The following is a 14,229-nucleotide window of genomic DNA, read 5'->3' on the forward strand; positions in this document are numbered from 1 at the left end:
GGGGTCAGCATGTACTAGAGCACAGCCCAGGCCTCCAGTGCCCAGGCAGCACCTGCCCAAAAGAACAACAGAGGTTGAGTAAATCCCCAGGAACCCACCTGCATGTGGTTACTCTCCTGCTTCTTCACCTCGGGGTGGATGCACAACTGCTCCCGGGAGCCCAGCACGCATACCCTAGGCCTGGCAGAAGAGAAGTGAAAGGTCAAAGAGGGATGCCACAAAGAACAGATGGCCACATAGTATAGTCCAGCAGTATAAGCTGTGGGAAGCATAAGTATGCACTGGAGACTTGGCAGGCAGAGGGAGCACAGTGGCTGAATGTGGCTCAGGCAGGTAAAACTTCCCAGAACCTGCCGTCCAAGTTCTCTCAAACAGAACCCAGAGCAGGATGTCAAGACTCATTTGGCTCTTGGCAAAGGGCAGACCCTATTCCCTTCACAAGCAACCCTTGGGGGGTCTGTCCCAACCCACCACAGCCAACACAATAGAGCCTGGTATGCCAGCCCAAGGATAGCCACAGCTCAAAGCTGCTTTCTCACAAGTAATAGGCACTAAGGGCTGGGGATGTAGCCCAGAGGCAGGCTTGCCTAGCAAGGCTCTATACAAGGTCCTGGGTTCAATCCCAAGCACCAAAAAAGCAAAATCAAATAATCAACCACCCTTTGCCCTCCCTCAGCCTAGCAGAGAATCACACCCCCTGGATGGGTCTAGAAAGAATGTGGACATCTACCACCATGCAGCAGTGCTGCACACAGCTGGGATGTGGGCCCAGCTCCATGCAAAGCTCATCCCTCCTATGACCCTGAGGCAGGTGAGGGCTCCCTGACGCACCGGTAGGAAGTGTTCCGAAGCTCGCCGATGACCTGTGTGAGCTGCGAGTGGGTCCTGGAAGCATAGATGATCTTTGGGATGTCTGAATAACAAGCTGCCCAGATACAAGGAAGCACAAAAGGGGTGGCTCTGAGTCAGTGTCCTCATGTCTCAACAAGCAACACTGGGCTCAGTCCTACAGGCAGCCACGAACCTAATATCCACACACTCACAACCAGAAACAGGTTCAAAGGCTACCTGTAGTGCCATAATTCCAGGAAAAAAAGTTACAAAATTCTCCTGTTCAACTCTGCTCCACAGATGACAGAAGCCCAGGAGGACTGGCCCTGTCCCTGACCTTATCCCTTCCCTATCATCACCACAAGGCCAGGAGAGGCCAGGAAGTTGGGTCACCTATGGGATCTCCCTCCGCAGCAGTAGCGTTCCCCCAGGATGACAAGTCTTGACCAACAAATCGCTCTCCTTGCACCCTCTCAGCAATCTTGCGGGCAGAGATGGTATCCCGAAGGTGTTCCCGCCAGGCTAGTGTGGTGCAGAGCAGGCAAAGAGTCTTCCCCGTACCTGTAGGGCTCTCCAGGATGCCATTCACTTTCTGAAGAGGGTCAGGAAGAGGGGTTATGGGGATGCAGAGCAAGATGTGAGGCCACATGATACGCCCAGCTCTGCTCAAATACACAGCTCATGGTAGAAAAGCCCATGGGACATCATCAGTCCACATGACATTTCCCACTCATGCCCTAAAAACCACAGGTGAACTCAGCCCTTGTTAGTAGGAATTTGCGAAGCATTATCCAAAATGCAATAGCATTTTTAAGCATAATATAAATACTAAAATGGCTAATTAGGTGCCAAGTCTTCTGGACCCAGGCATTTCCCTGTCCTATCTGAACAGAATATGATGTCCTACATATCAGCTCTCAGATAAAAGCCTGAGCAAGAAACTCAGGGGTTAGGAGTGAGTGGGTATAAGAGGGCACTCCAAGAAATCCAGTAGAAAGTGACTGCCCCTCCCCATCCACCCCTTAAGTTCTGCTCAGATGCCACCTCCTCTGAAGCCAAGGACCTCCTAAGCCTATTATCATATAGAATCATCTTTTTGCTCACTTGATATTGCCTCTCCTACCCTACTGGAAGCCTATTCCTGACAAAATACAGGGTCCGGCTGGAATGAAGAGTGCAAGTATGAGGCTCTTGCTAAAACACCATCAACCCATCCCTAAGCAAAGCCCTCAGTCTCTGCAGCTTTACCTTCTGTAGACATTCCAGGACCTTGCTCATGTACTCGTGTTGGCACTGGTATGGCTGGAAGGGGAAATCCACTGTCACACCATTCAGGACTATCTTGGGCATATCAGCCTGTTCTCAGGAAGGCACAGAGGTTAGCTAAGATGTAAGATGTTTGAGTCTGAGACAAATCCTCTCTGAACACCTCAGGGTCCCAGGCACTAGGACACAGTACTGATCTTTGCAGGAATCCCTACAGCACAGACATGAGGAAGATAACAAGACTGTGTAGACAGGCCACTTCACCAGTCACTTCAGTAAATCCCTCCCTGTGGAGAAAGTCAGAAGGCAAGCCTGTTATATCCTGACACAAAACTTGGAAGAGGAAGATACCAAATAAGTCGCCTTTTTCTGCCCCAAGACACTCCGTCCTACTCTGAAGATTCGCCTGGGTTCACAAAAACAACAGGGCCCAAGAAGCAACAATTCGGTGACTTTCACAGGAGCGAGAGAGGCTGAGACCGCAGCGGCACCGCTCCTCCCTGGACGGGCACACGGTGCAGAATGCAGCTTCTGCGCCTCCTGCCCTCTACTGCCCTAAAGGCAGGGGCCATTCCCCATGTCGCCCGGGTGGGCACCCAGTTGAAGCCAAAGTAGCGAAAGGACATCTTGGGATGCAAATCGAGCATCCCTCAGCAAGTCGCTCAACCTCTCCAGGCCTCCGTCTTGCCTGGAAGCTGGGACCGACAAACACAAAGCCCAGGCCCCAGCCCAGCGCGGCTCGGCTCGGCTCGGCTCGGCGCGGCGCTCCGGCTGCGTACGCTCTGGCGCAGGATCCGGCCGCCCCAGGTGCCGCGCGGCCGCTGCAGCGGAGCGGCCGGCTGCGAGACCGCGGCGCGTCTCCGATCGCCAGTCTCGGCGGGAGCCTTCCACCTCCCGGGCTCCCCAGGTGCCCAGCCGACCGACTCCCGGCGAGGCTCAGACGCACCGTCACAGGGTTCAGACTTGGCGGGCTGAGGCGCACGCTGCACTTCCTCCTTCATTTCCTGTCCGCCGTTCGATGCTCCGGTGGGAAACGGTTCTCAAGTCGCAGGGTCCGTCTGCTCTTCGGCCTTGTCGCGCGGTCCGCCACGGCTTCTTCTGGGCGCAGCACTCTCCTTGCCCGGCTCCTGCCGCGACGACGTCCCTCCCGACGTCCGGCCACCTCCTCCCTCTGCGCGGCCGCCGCCACCGCGCGCACAAATGCGCCGGCACCTTGCGTTCCCGAGGTCCCCGCCCTCGCCTCGCAGAGGCCCTGCGTCGATGGCTGTCAGTAAAATCCGCAAATGGCAGCCTGGCCCTAGACGCGCTCCAGAGAGCCCTCGCCCTCCCCCCACGTCCCTACTCTCCCCTGGGTCCAGCCTCTCTTCCGTCAGTGTTCCCAGAGGTCGACACAGGCCCCTGTGAATCCCCAGCATCTGTCTCCAGCTGGTAGTCATTGGTGGTCCCAGGAGAGACCCCCGCCCCCCACAGGCCTTCTGTCGGAGGTATTGCCTCAGGCCACCCTAGCATGTCCCAGCAGGAGCAGCAGTGCTGCCCGCTGACAGCATCTGTGTGTGCCCAGCTCTTGTGTGAGGTCTCTTTTGAGGAAGCACCTGACACACGCTGGTACTCACCCAAGGCACCTGTCTCAGATGCTCCTAGATCTCAGCAGGGATTTGGAGAAGATGAGATAGGCCGCTAATAATTGAATGGGCACCAAGAACAGGTTTCAGTACCATCTATGTGTAGATTGCCCAAAGCCTGCAAGGAGCCAGTTCCGTCCTTCACTTCCATACCAATCATCTCCTGAAGGCAAGGGTGTTCCTCCTGAGAAATCTAAGGAAGGAGAGGCAAAGACCCAAAGACTTGGGATTTTCATAGGCCAGAACTGGACCTCTTCTGAATTAAAACATGTAAAAGCCATTCTGCTATGGGATGTGGTGGTGTACACCTGTGATCCCAGTGACTTTGCAAGAGGACCACAAATTGGAGGCCAGCCTGGGCAACTTAGCAATATCCTTCTCAAAATAAAAAGGGCTAAGGGTGTTGCTCAGTGATATAACACCCCTGGGTCAATCCCCAGAACTGAGAGGAAAAAATTCCACTGAACCCAACCTGGGAGATGAGGGGATGGGGAAACCAAGACTGACCATAGCAAGACTCACTCAGCAGGCACAGGAATCTTGACCAGGGCAACAAACCTAAATTGAGCATCTGCTCATTCAAGCTTCAAGGGACACAGCTGTGGATGACTACAAGACAAATATGAACCAGTCACATTGTGATGAATACAAGGAAGAGACACAAGAGAGGAGGCTGCCTTGACTAGAAGTCAGAAAGGCCACCCTGTGGATTGGTTGGAAACAGCATGGGAAAAGTCATGTTGCAAGTACTGGGAAAGCCCCAGAAGTGAAAGACCCTCCAAGGTGTAAAGGCTCAAAGGAGCTGATGAGGCTGGAACTGGGAGAGGAGGAGAGTCCAAGGGTCCCCATTCCATCCAAGAGTAAAATAATGCCTGTCTGGAATTAAAGAGGAGTAATGGAAGGAACTTGCACAGAGCTAGGAGGAAGGAAGTCCGTGTCTAGCCCTAGGACTGCTCATGACTGGTTGCTGCAGGGGTACTCATCTAGGCAGGCCTGGTACTGCCAGGACTCCTGCCTTGTGCTCTCATTGCTGGCATAGTCCCCACTCCAGCATACAGTGAGTAGGCACTTCACAGATGCTTTTTGACTGAGCGAGGGGCAGGGCTCCTCCAGGGAAAGGCCAGGGTTGTTTTCAGATCAGTGCAGGATCTTATCTATAAACTCACAGTTCACAAAAAGCGTCTTTCAAATGGCTGCTTATGAACTCCCTGCAACTGACTGTGGTTGAGAAGTCCAAATCTTCTCCAAGAGTTGGGTGGGATGGCACATCCCTGTAATCCCAGCTACTTAGGAGTCTGAGGCAGGAGAATCACAAGACCAGCTAGGAATGTCATTGAGCAGCAAAGTGTCCTGGGTTTAATCCCCAGTACCACACACAGAAAAATATAATCTGCTCCAAGGCCTGGTACCATTATATTGGGGCAAACATTCAGTATACTTTCTGTGGATGTTATATGCACCTAATGTGTACCTGGCAGTACCAGGGGCTTCCCAAACAGCTGGCCCCTCTAGCCCAAATGGACACAGAAACTCAACAGAGGACATGAACAAAGTGAGTCTGAGGTAGTACAGTCCCTTGAGTCTGCCTAGACAAGTATTCTCCATCCACAGGAGAAGACTAGAGGACCAGAGGTGGTTACTTCTCTTGATCTTACCACCTGAGTTCCAGTATCTGGAGCTGAGTCTATCTGAAGGACACTGACAGTTCCCAGCTACCACTGCTTGTGGTAGGCCACCCATGATGCTACTTGAGTTGACTTTCCTAGGGAACAATCCCAACTCCCTAGTGTAGACTGCCCAAGGCATTAGATCTCTGCCCTGCTCTGACAACAGAACAGCTCTCAAAGCTCTGGACTTGGGCGTTACCCATTAGGCTTGGACAGCCCACCTCCTACCTTATTTGGCAAAAGAACATTCCATAGAACTTCTTTTGAAGCTCCCTTTTGTATAAAAAAAGGAAACACAGGTTCTCCTGGCTCTCTTTCCAGTGTGGAAACAGGACCCTGAAGGTCGCAGAGCCATCCTATCCTCCATCCCAAAATTATGTCTGTGTCGTGTGATTTTTTTGGTCATATCTCTCAGCCAGCACATTTCACGCAAGGGAAACCCAAAATTCTTAGGCCATGCTGGATGCGGATGAGTAGAATAAGAATCAAGAACTGCAGTGACTCATACAGAGGACATGGTTTCTTCCACTAGGACCAACACCATTGTTAGGAATGGCTTGTGTGCTGCTGTTCTCCCAGCTCCTGTCAGAACTGAATTCCAATGTGTTTGTGTCTGTGTCTGTGTGTGTTAGTTGACAGGTCTGCCATCAATTCAGCAGCTCAAAATACCTCTCAAGGGTTAGCTCACAATTCTCAGGATCCCAATGCTAACAAGAGGTGATCAATTGGGCTGAATTCTGTCTGGAAGGACCAAAGGCCAACCTGCTTCCAAACTCATTCATGTTGTCAGAATTCACCGTCCATCCTGTGGTTGTACCACTAAGATGTTGTTGCTCAGGCTGATCTCAGTCCTTTGGCCTTTCCTTGACTTCAGCCTTTTGGAGCTGGCCTCATTCTGGGTAGAACTTCTAAGGATCCCTGAGTTTTATTCCTGGTCCTAAGTCTTGATTGTTGGTGGAGCAAGCCTTCTCTTGGCCTCACAGTGTCCATCCCTGAAACAGGAGTAGCACTGTGTCTGTCTGCCAGCCTCTCTTTGGGGGAAGCAAGACAGATGCATTCCACTGAGTGCATGCTCCAGCCCTGGCACACTCCCTCTCTTCCACCATCTGGGGTCTGGCATCCTGGTCTCATCTTACACTCAAGAACCAGAGGTCCAGAGAACTCAGAAACTTGTCCTCAGGCAAAGAAAGAATGTCAGAGCCTGCCTCTATGTCACTTCAAAGATGGGGTTCTAACCTCATCAATCCAACTACCCTGTTCTCTGCCTGGAACCTGCCCATCTTCGAGACACAGAGGAGTTGCCCTTGGGAATGCCCACCCCTCTGGTCCATGACATTCCTTTCTCTGAGCACAGACCAGGGCTCAGTGGCCATCCCAGTCTCCAGCAGCTTCTTTCAAGAGCTCTGAGTGGGTATGGGGGCTTATTTCTACACACCCTGAAGCCAGCACAAAGCCAAGTCTGGAGGAATGGCAGTCAGCGGCTGTGGGAGGGTGGAGCACGGGCTTCTCTTCTGCTTTTATCCCTGGGTGCTCCCGCTATGACGGCGGCAGCCCCTGCCTAGGTACTGGCTTGCACTCCCCATCGCCTCCCTCCCTCCCTCCCTCCCTCCTTCCTTCCTTCCTTCCCTCTCTCTCTCCCCTCGCTCGCTCCCTCCTCCCTCCCCCTCCCACCCCCTCCCGCCGCGCCCGCCCTCGCCTCGCTCCCTCCCCTCCCTAGCACTGCAGCATTCGCCGACTGCAGCTCCAGCCGCCGCCTGCGTCTCTCTGGCCTCCGCAGCCCGTCGCCACCAGCACCATGGCCAGCACCGTGTCCGGTAGGCGGCAGGGCCTCGGGTTTCCGGGGGCTGAGGCGGGTCTGGCCTGAGGCAGGGGCTGGTTGCCTTGGCGAGGCTGGCCGGACCTGCCTGAGCGCCCCAGGGCCCGGACTGCAGCGACCGCTCGGAGGCTGCAGAAGCCGCAGGGGCCGCGCCGCGGGCTGGGAGGGTGGCGGAGTCTGGCCAGGGACGCGACGTTCCTTCGGTGCCGGGGGGCAGGTCGGGCGTCTGCCGCAGGGTGGTTCCACCAGGAGTTCGGGCACCGATTCTTGTCCCTGGGTGAAGGCGCCCGTGCTGTGTGGAGGGGGGTGACCCGAGGCGCCAGCGACCTTAGATATCGGTTCAACCGCGCTTTCGCGGGGGATGGGAGAGCGAGTGGGGCCCTCCCCAGCGGCCCCGGGGCTGTCACTGCGTCTAAGGGGCGCTGGCGGGGGCGCTGCAGGAGGCCCGGACCAGCTGGAGCCCGGAGCAAGAGAGCCGCACCCGCCCCACGCGTCGCCACCCCCCACTCCGGGACTTTGCGGGCTCGGAGACCACCCTTCGGCGACGGCGACGCCAGGGCAAGCTTCTCTGGCCGGAAAAGCCACCACCCTTTGCGCCACGGGCTTCGGATGGTGGGGGAAGGGCTGCTGCCATTTCCCAATCTTCCCAGGATTGGCGGGGGTTTGGGGGGCGGGTCTGCCTCTCCCTCCCTACCTCCGCGGTGCTCTGCAGACCCACAGCCCTCGAAAGCAGTCCCCACCCTTGGCCAGCCATAAGTGCGGAGCTCTGGCGGAGGGGCAGACATACGGACATTGGATGAGGGGTGACCCTCGAGGACCCCCCCCCCCGACACACACACACACCGGACCCTCTGCCCTGTTCAACTGCCCTAGACCAGCTTCGTCTTTCTTTCTTGATGCCAGCGATGACAGACAGCAGGCCCCCACTCCCTCTCCTGCTCTTCCCTCTACCCTGGGGTCGGATCACTGTGGTCAACGGTCTAGCTGGGTTTTCTCCCACGCGCTCACCAGGCCCCAGGCACAAACTCCGCTCACCTAGTGCCCCGCCCTGACTCCGCCCCTCAGGCCCTGTAGAGGAGGGGGCTTGTGTGTCACTGATCAAATGTATCCCCAACCCTGTCTGGGAATCTTGTCCATCTGGGCTTCATCCATTCTTGCCCTGCGGAGATACTGGGACAGCTAAGCTCAGAATGGTACTCTCCCAGGACACCCGAGGCCAACTCTGCCCTTCCCATGGCCAACAAACTGTTCCAATCTGCCCTGAGTCCTGGCCACACGTCTGAGCCTTACTTTGGAAGGCTTGGCATCTTCCAGCCACCATGCTGCTCATGGCTTTTGTAGATTCTGCCTTATATTTAGCTCCTTACGCAACTCTGAGACTGACCACCTGAGCCATGCTACCTAACCTCTCAAGGCTTCTGTTTCCCAATCTAAGGGAGACATGATCTTTAAACCTTCCAGCTCTGAATACACAGGTCCAAACACCTGCCTGTGTCCTATTTCCATATTCACAGTCCTCCCAATTTCGTATCAGCTCATTTTTAAAACATTACCATGGGACTGGGTTTGTGGAGTTGTAGAGCACTTGCCTAGCATGATGAGGCACTGGGTTCAATCCCCAGCACCACATTAAAAACCAACCAACCAAACAAAAAGGTATTGTGTCCATCTACAACTAAAAGTATTTTTTAAAAATTATCATGTGTGAAGTTTGATCAGAAAGTTTCTTGTCCACTAATACTGAAGCAGGAGGATCACGAGTTCAAGACAAGACTGGGCAATTTAATGAGACCCTTCCTCAAAATAAAAATTTTTAAAAGGTGTGGGGATATATCTCAGTGGCAGAGCATTTGCCTAGCATGTAAGAGGCCCCAGGTTCAATCCCCAGGACTAGAAAAAAAAAATTTCTTGGGGCTCAATGGTAGAGCACTTGCCTAGCATGTGTGAAGCACTGGGTTCCATCCTTAGCATCACATAAAAATAAATAAATAATTGTGTCCATCTACAACTAAAAAAAGAAGAAGAAGAAGAATTTTAAAAAAGTTTCTTGCCCTTCTAAGTGTTATACAAGTTCTTGTCTGTTCCTTTGAGGGGTGCTGATATATAACCATGTATGGAAGCTGGATCACCTCTTCTGAGAGGGTCTCTCCAGCCAGGAAGGGTGAGGCATGGGCCGCAGAGCCTCCCAGACTGGAGTGGGGGGCAAGAGCACAGACACCCAGGACTATACTCTGACATTCTCACGTCACTCCAGCAAGCTGGGTCCTGGAGTTGTGTGGAACTGGGTGACTATAGGGTGCTTACAGGATTGCTGAGCATTACTGAGATAGTGGGCCCACACTGGAGTTCAAACCATGTGAAAGGACCTGAAAGAGTTGAATTATTCCATTCTAAGAGTGGATGTGTTTCCCTTCCCCCAACAGGAGCCAGGGCCACAGTTGCCCTGACTAGCTCATTTTCTTTTCTGGTCAGATGGCAGGGACACTAGTTGGTGGCACTTGATCTGGAAGGGCAAGAAGGTGAGCTGTGCGGGGCTGGGGATGTGGCTCAAGCGGTAGTGCACTTGTCTGGCATGCGTGCAGCCCAGGTTCGATCCTCAGCACCACATACCAACAAAGATGTTGTGTCCACCAAAAACTAAAAATAAATAAATAAATAAATATTAAAAATTCTCTCCCTCTTTAAAAAAAAAAGAAAGAATTCCTTTAAAAAAAAAAAAAAGGTGAGCTGTGGTGCTGAGTGGACAGCTCCTCCTGTCCTTGTCCAACCCTACCTGGGTGGACAGTATGTGTCTGCTGAGGGTGTGGATTTATCGCAGGGTGACCACACTGTCCTCAGGATGAATAGAAAAGACACAGGAGAATCTGAGGGCTTCACCCAAGTCTACAGTTCAGAAAGCTTACAGTTCAGGCAGGGTGGCACACACCTGTAGTCCCAGCTACTAGGGAAGCTGAGGCAGGAGGGTCCCTTGATTTCACCAGCCTGGGCAACATAGTGAGAGTATGTCTAAAAAAGATAAAAACAAAGAAGAGAAAGGAGGAGAGAGAGCTGTGGTGCTGGTCCCAGTCGTGGGAGTGGGGGTTTGGTTAGGCTTTGTGGCACAACTCCTGTGATCCCAGCTATTTGGGAGGTTGAGAGAGGAGGATCACAAGTTCGAGGCAACTTAGCAAAACCCTGTTTCAACAGAAAAAATAAAAGGGGCTGAGGATGTAGTTTAGTGGCAAAATGTCCATGGGTTCAATTCCCAGTACAAAAAAAAAAAAAAAAAAAGTGAGGCGGTAGTTGGTTTTGTCTGTCTGAGAGAGAGGGAGAGGAACAGGAGCTAGTGGGGGATGGGAAGTATCAAGGGCAGAAAGCCACACACCAACAAATAATCACAGAGAAATACTCAGAAAGAAAATGGGAGGGATGCACTGTGAGAGAAAGGCACAAAGACAATGACAGAATCTTAAAGAAGGGTGAACAGAGACCCAGGCTGTGTCCCCATCTGTTCAGGTGGGCATAACAAAACACCTTTGACTAGGTGGCTTTTAAACAAGAACAGTCCAGGAAGCTGGGAGTTCAAGATTCCTGAAGATTTGGTGTCTGGTGAGGTTGCTTCCTGGCTCATAGATGCATCCTCACTTCGACCTTACCTGCCAAAATGGCTGGTGGCCCTTGCTGGGTCCTGTTCTCTAAGGGTACTAATCCCACTGGAGAGTTTCACCCTCATGACCTATTCACTCTTTTTTTAATATTTATTTTTTAGTTTTAGGTGGACACAGTATATTCATTTTATCTTTATGTGGTGCTGAGGATCAAACCCACTGCCCCGTGCATGCTAGGCGAGTGCTCTACCACTGAGCCACACACAGCCTCCAAAAGCCCCACTCTTAACACCAGCACACTGCCTTAGGATTTCAGCACGTGAATTTTGGGAGGACACAGACATTCAGACCAGAGCAGGCAGAAAGGGACATATAGAAAGAATAAGGCTGAGACCAAGAGTGATGCAGAAGAGTGAGATGGGCAGAAACACCCAGAGAGAAAAGGACTCCAGGAGGGGAGAGACTGAGAGACAGAAGCACAGAAAGAACAGTGTTGGGAGATACCACCAGAGTCCAAGCTTGGAGACAGGAGCGGGAGAGGAGGGATGGAAGTCAGAGAGGTGGGTACATAGTGTGATGAACAGCTCTGTCTCACAGGGTGGGAAAAATGGGACCCTGATCAGCAGACTCAGGGGTGGGGCAGTGATGGTACCGCTCACCATGGCCTCATGCCCACAGCCTACAAGGAGAAGATGAAGGAGCTGTCCGTGCTGTCACTCATCTGCTCCTGCTTCTACTCACAGCCTCACCCCAACACCATCTACCAGTATGGGGGTGAGTGGGCCCACGTTGTTGTTGGCCTGCTGGGCCAGGCCTGCCCACCTTGCCTTTCCTGCCTCCCCTGGACTCTCAAGCACCCTGACATGGCTGGATTCTGCAGAGGGTGGCTTTGGGAGAAGGGCCCAGGCCTGAGAGTCTTGCATGAGCATCTTCCCCCTTCCCTCAGCCCCTGATTGGCATGTTGCCCCACACAGTCCCCTCACCTTGCCCCCGTCCTCTGGCCGGCCCTCTTGATGCCCTGTCTGGTCTTGCCCTGCAGACATGGAGGTAAAGCAGCTGGATAAGCGGGCCTCTGGCCAGAGCTTCGAGGTCATCCTCAAGTCCCCTTCTGACCTGTCCCCAGAGAGCCCTGTGCTCTCCTCTCCCCCCAAGAGGAAGGACGCCTCCCTGGAGGAGCTGCAGAAGCGACTGGAGGCAGCTGAGGAGCGGAGGAAGGCAAGCAACTCTCCCGGCACAGGCTGCCCTGGGCCTTGCCTGGTCAGGGCATAGATCTGGGGCCCTGGAGGACTCATGATCCAAGAAGGGTCTTATCCAGGGCAGGGGAGTGTGAAGGAAGGGCCTCACATCTGAGAACCCTCAGTTGGAGCAGTCAGAGGAGCTAAATGGGGTCCTGAGAGAAATGGGTGTGGGCTCCAGGTTCCTTCCCCATCCCTTCCCCTACACCAGCACTTTTATGACTGAAACAGAGAGAAGGACTTGGTTCGGGAATGCAGCCCAAAAGCTCAAGTCCACTGGCTGTCCAGTGGGAAGTGGCTATCTTAGGCACAGTGACCAGGCTAAGCAGGACCCAAGTCTACTGGTTAACCAAAAGTGGCTAGTGCAGGGGTGAAGCCCTCTGCAGTCAATCAAAAGGCAAGAAGCATGTAATTATCCTTGGGAGCCTGGAGTCAGTCTGCCAAGGAGACCCCACCCAGGGTCACCAGGAGATGGTCTTTCTCCCAGCAGGAAGGCTAGGCAGTGTTGCTTGGGAGGGATCAACCCCAGGACAGGGCTTGTCTTGCACAGATGCTCTCAGCCCAGTGAATAGAGCGACAGTTATGGGCACAAGGGTGAACCACTTCAGTCCCCCAACAGTAACTTTCAGTGCCAAAGCCGGGAAAGTCCCAGGCAAACTGGGCGGTACAGTGTAGGCCCAAGCTCTTAGGATGTGTCCATGAACAACACGACAGTAGGACAAGGCGCGGGGTAGGGGCAGTCAGCTGAGAGCAGAGGAGGTACAAAGTCTGCCCTTTGCAGCAGAACCGTGACCCCCTTCTCCCTGCCCGACCCAGGCCTGGAGATGGTCAGACTGTCCTCAGGACGGCGCCCGCGGTCCAGCACCCGCAGGCCCGGGGCAGAGGAGCCACTCAGGGTTTGGCTGGCTGCCTAGCGCCAGGGAGGTGGGCCGGGGCGCGGAGGGGCCGAGGTCACCGCTCACGCGCCCGGCCCCGCGCAGACACAGGAGGCGCAGGTGCTGAAGCAGCTGGCGGAGCGGCGCGAGCACGAGCGCGAGGTGCTGCACAAGGCGCTGGAGGAGAACAACAATTTCAGCCGCCTGGCGGAGGAGAAGCTCAACTACAAGATGGAGCTCAGCAAGGAGATCCGCGAGGCGCACCTGGCGGCGCTGCGGGAGAGGCTGCGCGAGAAGGTGCGCACACCGTGGGGGGGGGGGGGGCGGGGCAAGATGACGGAGGGCGGGGAAGTGGGACGGGGCTGGGGTCCTCACGCAGGAGTGCGGGGCTGAGGGGCCCCTCGGGACTGCGAAGCACCACGCCCTGGCCGTCTGTTAGGTGCTTCCAAAGCGCACTGCCCCGCCGTTGGCTTTTGTCTCCCGTGACACACTGTCCTGCTTGAGAAATACTTGAAAGTATTTCTGTTCCCCGAGTCAGAGAAGACCCTGGGGGCCAGCGCCCTCTCAGGCCACGCTTTAAGGGTACCTCTTGTCTTCGCAGGAGCTGCATGCGGCAGAGGTGCGCCGGAACAAGGAGCAGCGGGAGGAGATGTCGGGCTAAGGGGCACTGGACACAGCGGTGACAAGAACGAGTTTTTTTGTTTGTTTTGTTTTGTTCAACTCTGCCTAGATGCAACTTTTGTTCCTGTTCCATCTCTCCCCGCCCCCGCACCCCCAGCTTCATGCTTCTCTTTCCGCATTCCGCACTCCCAGTTGTCCAGTCCTGATGGTGCGTCTGACCATGGGCTCTCCCCGGAGGAGCCACCAGGGTGTGAGACATGGTCCCTCAGTTCAGATACAGGACCAGGTGTGGTTAGGTCCCCTCTCGGTGGCTCCCTTAGTGGATATGGTGGCAACCTTAATAAATCTAATGGCAGTGTCATGGGTCCTTGTTTTGGGTTGTCTGGTCACATGAAGGCATGTCCTTGTGCCAACTCCCCTCTGCCAGCAGACAAGGCAAGAACATCTTCCTGTCTTTCCATGGGTGAAGGTTCCACAGGGAGTAAATGGCAGAGGAGGAAAAAACTGGGCTGGGTCCGTGGAGCCCCCTCCCTCTGACACTTTAGCTAGCCCTGGAACCTGTGTGCAGCATAGCTGTTTGGAACTGGTGGGAAGGTTCTGCAGCATTCCTTAATGTGGTGGCATAGGGTGTGGGCACCCTAGGTGAATCATAGAGTCTGTGGTCATGGCACAGGGTCCTGGGTTGGGTAGGCATGACCTGGGTCTGCTG

At 54.3% G+C, this 14,229-nt stretch overlaps 2 protein-coding genes across 12 annotated transcripts in view; one reads left to right on the top strand and one right to left on the bottom strand.

Annotated features, from left to right (window-relative positions):
• The window catches only part of RTEL1 (regulator of telomere elongation helicase 1), a 33,720-nt gene extending 30,287 nt beyond the window's left edge, over positions 1-3,433 (bottom strand). For 3 of the 10 annotated variants that reach the window (XM_081290276.1, XM_081290274.1, XM_081290273.1), the window contains exons 1-4: positions 2,080-3,430; positions 1,225-1,423; positions 832-925; positions 99-180 (exon numbers count right to left, since the gene is read on the bottom strand). In XM_081290276.1, the coding sequence (XP_081146402.1) occupies positions 99-180; positions 832-925; positions 1,225-1,423; positions 2,080-2,181 (477 nt within the window). In that variant the 5' untranslated portion in view covers positions 2,182-3,430. Of the gene's footprint in view, positions 1-98; positions 181-831; positions 926-1,224; positions 1,424-2,079 lie in introns of all 10 variants that reach the window. The other 7 variants (XR_014021499.1, XM_081290270.1, XR_014021500.1 and 4 more) reach the window with 5 other exon arrangements.
• Positions 3,434-7,066: 3,633 nt separating this feature from the next.
• On the top strand, positions 7,067-13,878 carry STMN3 (stathmin 3). 2 transcript variants are annotated; one of them, XM_081292228.1, is made up of 5 exons: positions 7,067-7,200; positions 11,468-11,563; positions 11,829-12,004; positions 13,005-13,196; positions 13,501-13,878. In XM_081292228.1, exons 1-5 carry the CDS (start codon positions 7,182-7,184, stop codon positions 13,558-13,560), a joined length of 543 nt encoding a protein of 180 aa, XP_081148354.1. In that variant the 5' UTR covers positions 7,067-7,181; the 3' UTR covers positions 13,561-13,878. The 2 variants fall into 2 exon arrangements, with proteins under 2 accessions (XP_081148354.1, XP_081148353.1); XM_081292227.1 differs by having other exon boundaries at positions 7,081-7,200; positions 11,387-11,563.
• The last annotated feature ends 351 nt before the right edge of the window (positions 13,879-14,229 follow it).

Source organism: Spermophilus citellus (assembly GCF_964194105.1).
Source record: "Spermophilus citellus genome assembly, chromosome: 4".
Classification (NCBI taxonomy): Eukaryota; Metazoa; Chordata; class Mammalia; order Rodentia; family Sciuridae; genus Spermophilus; species Spermophilus citellus.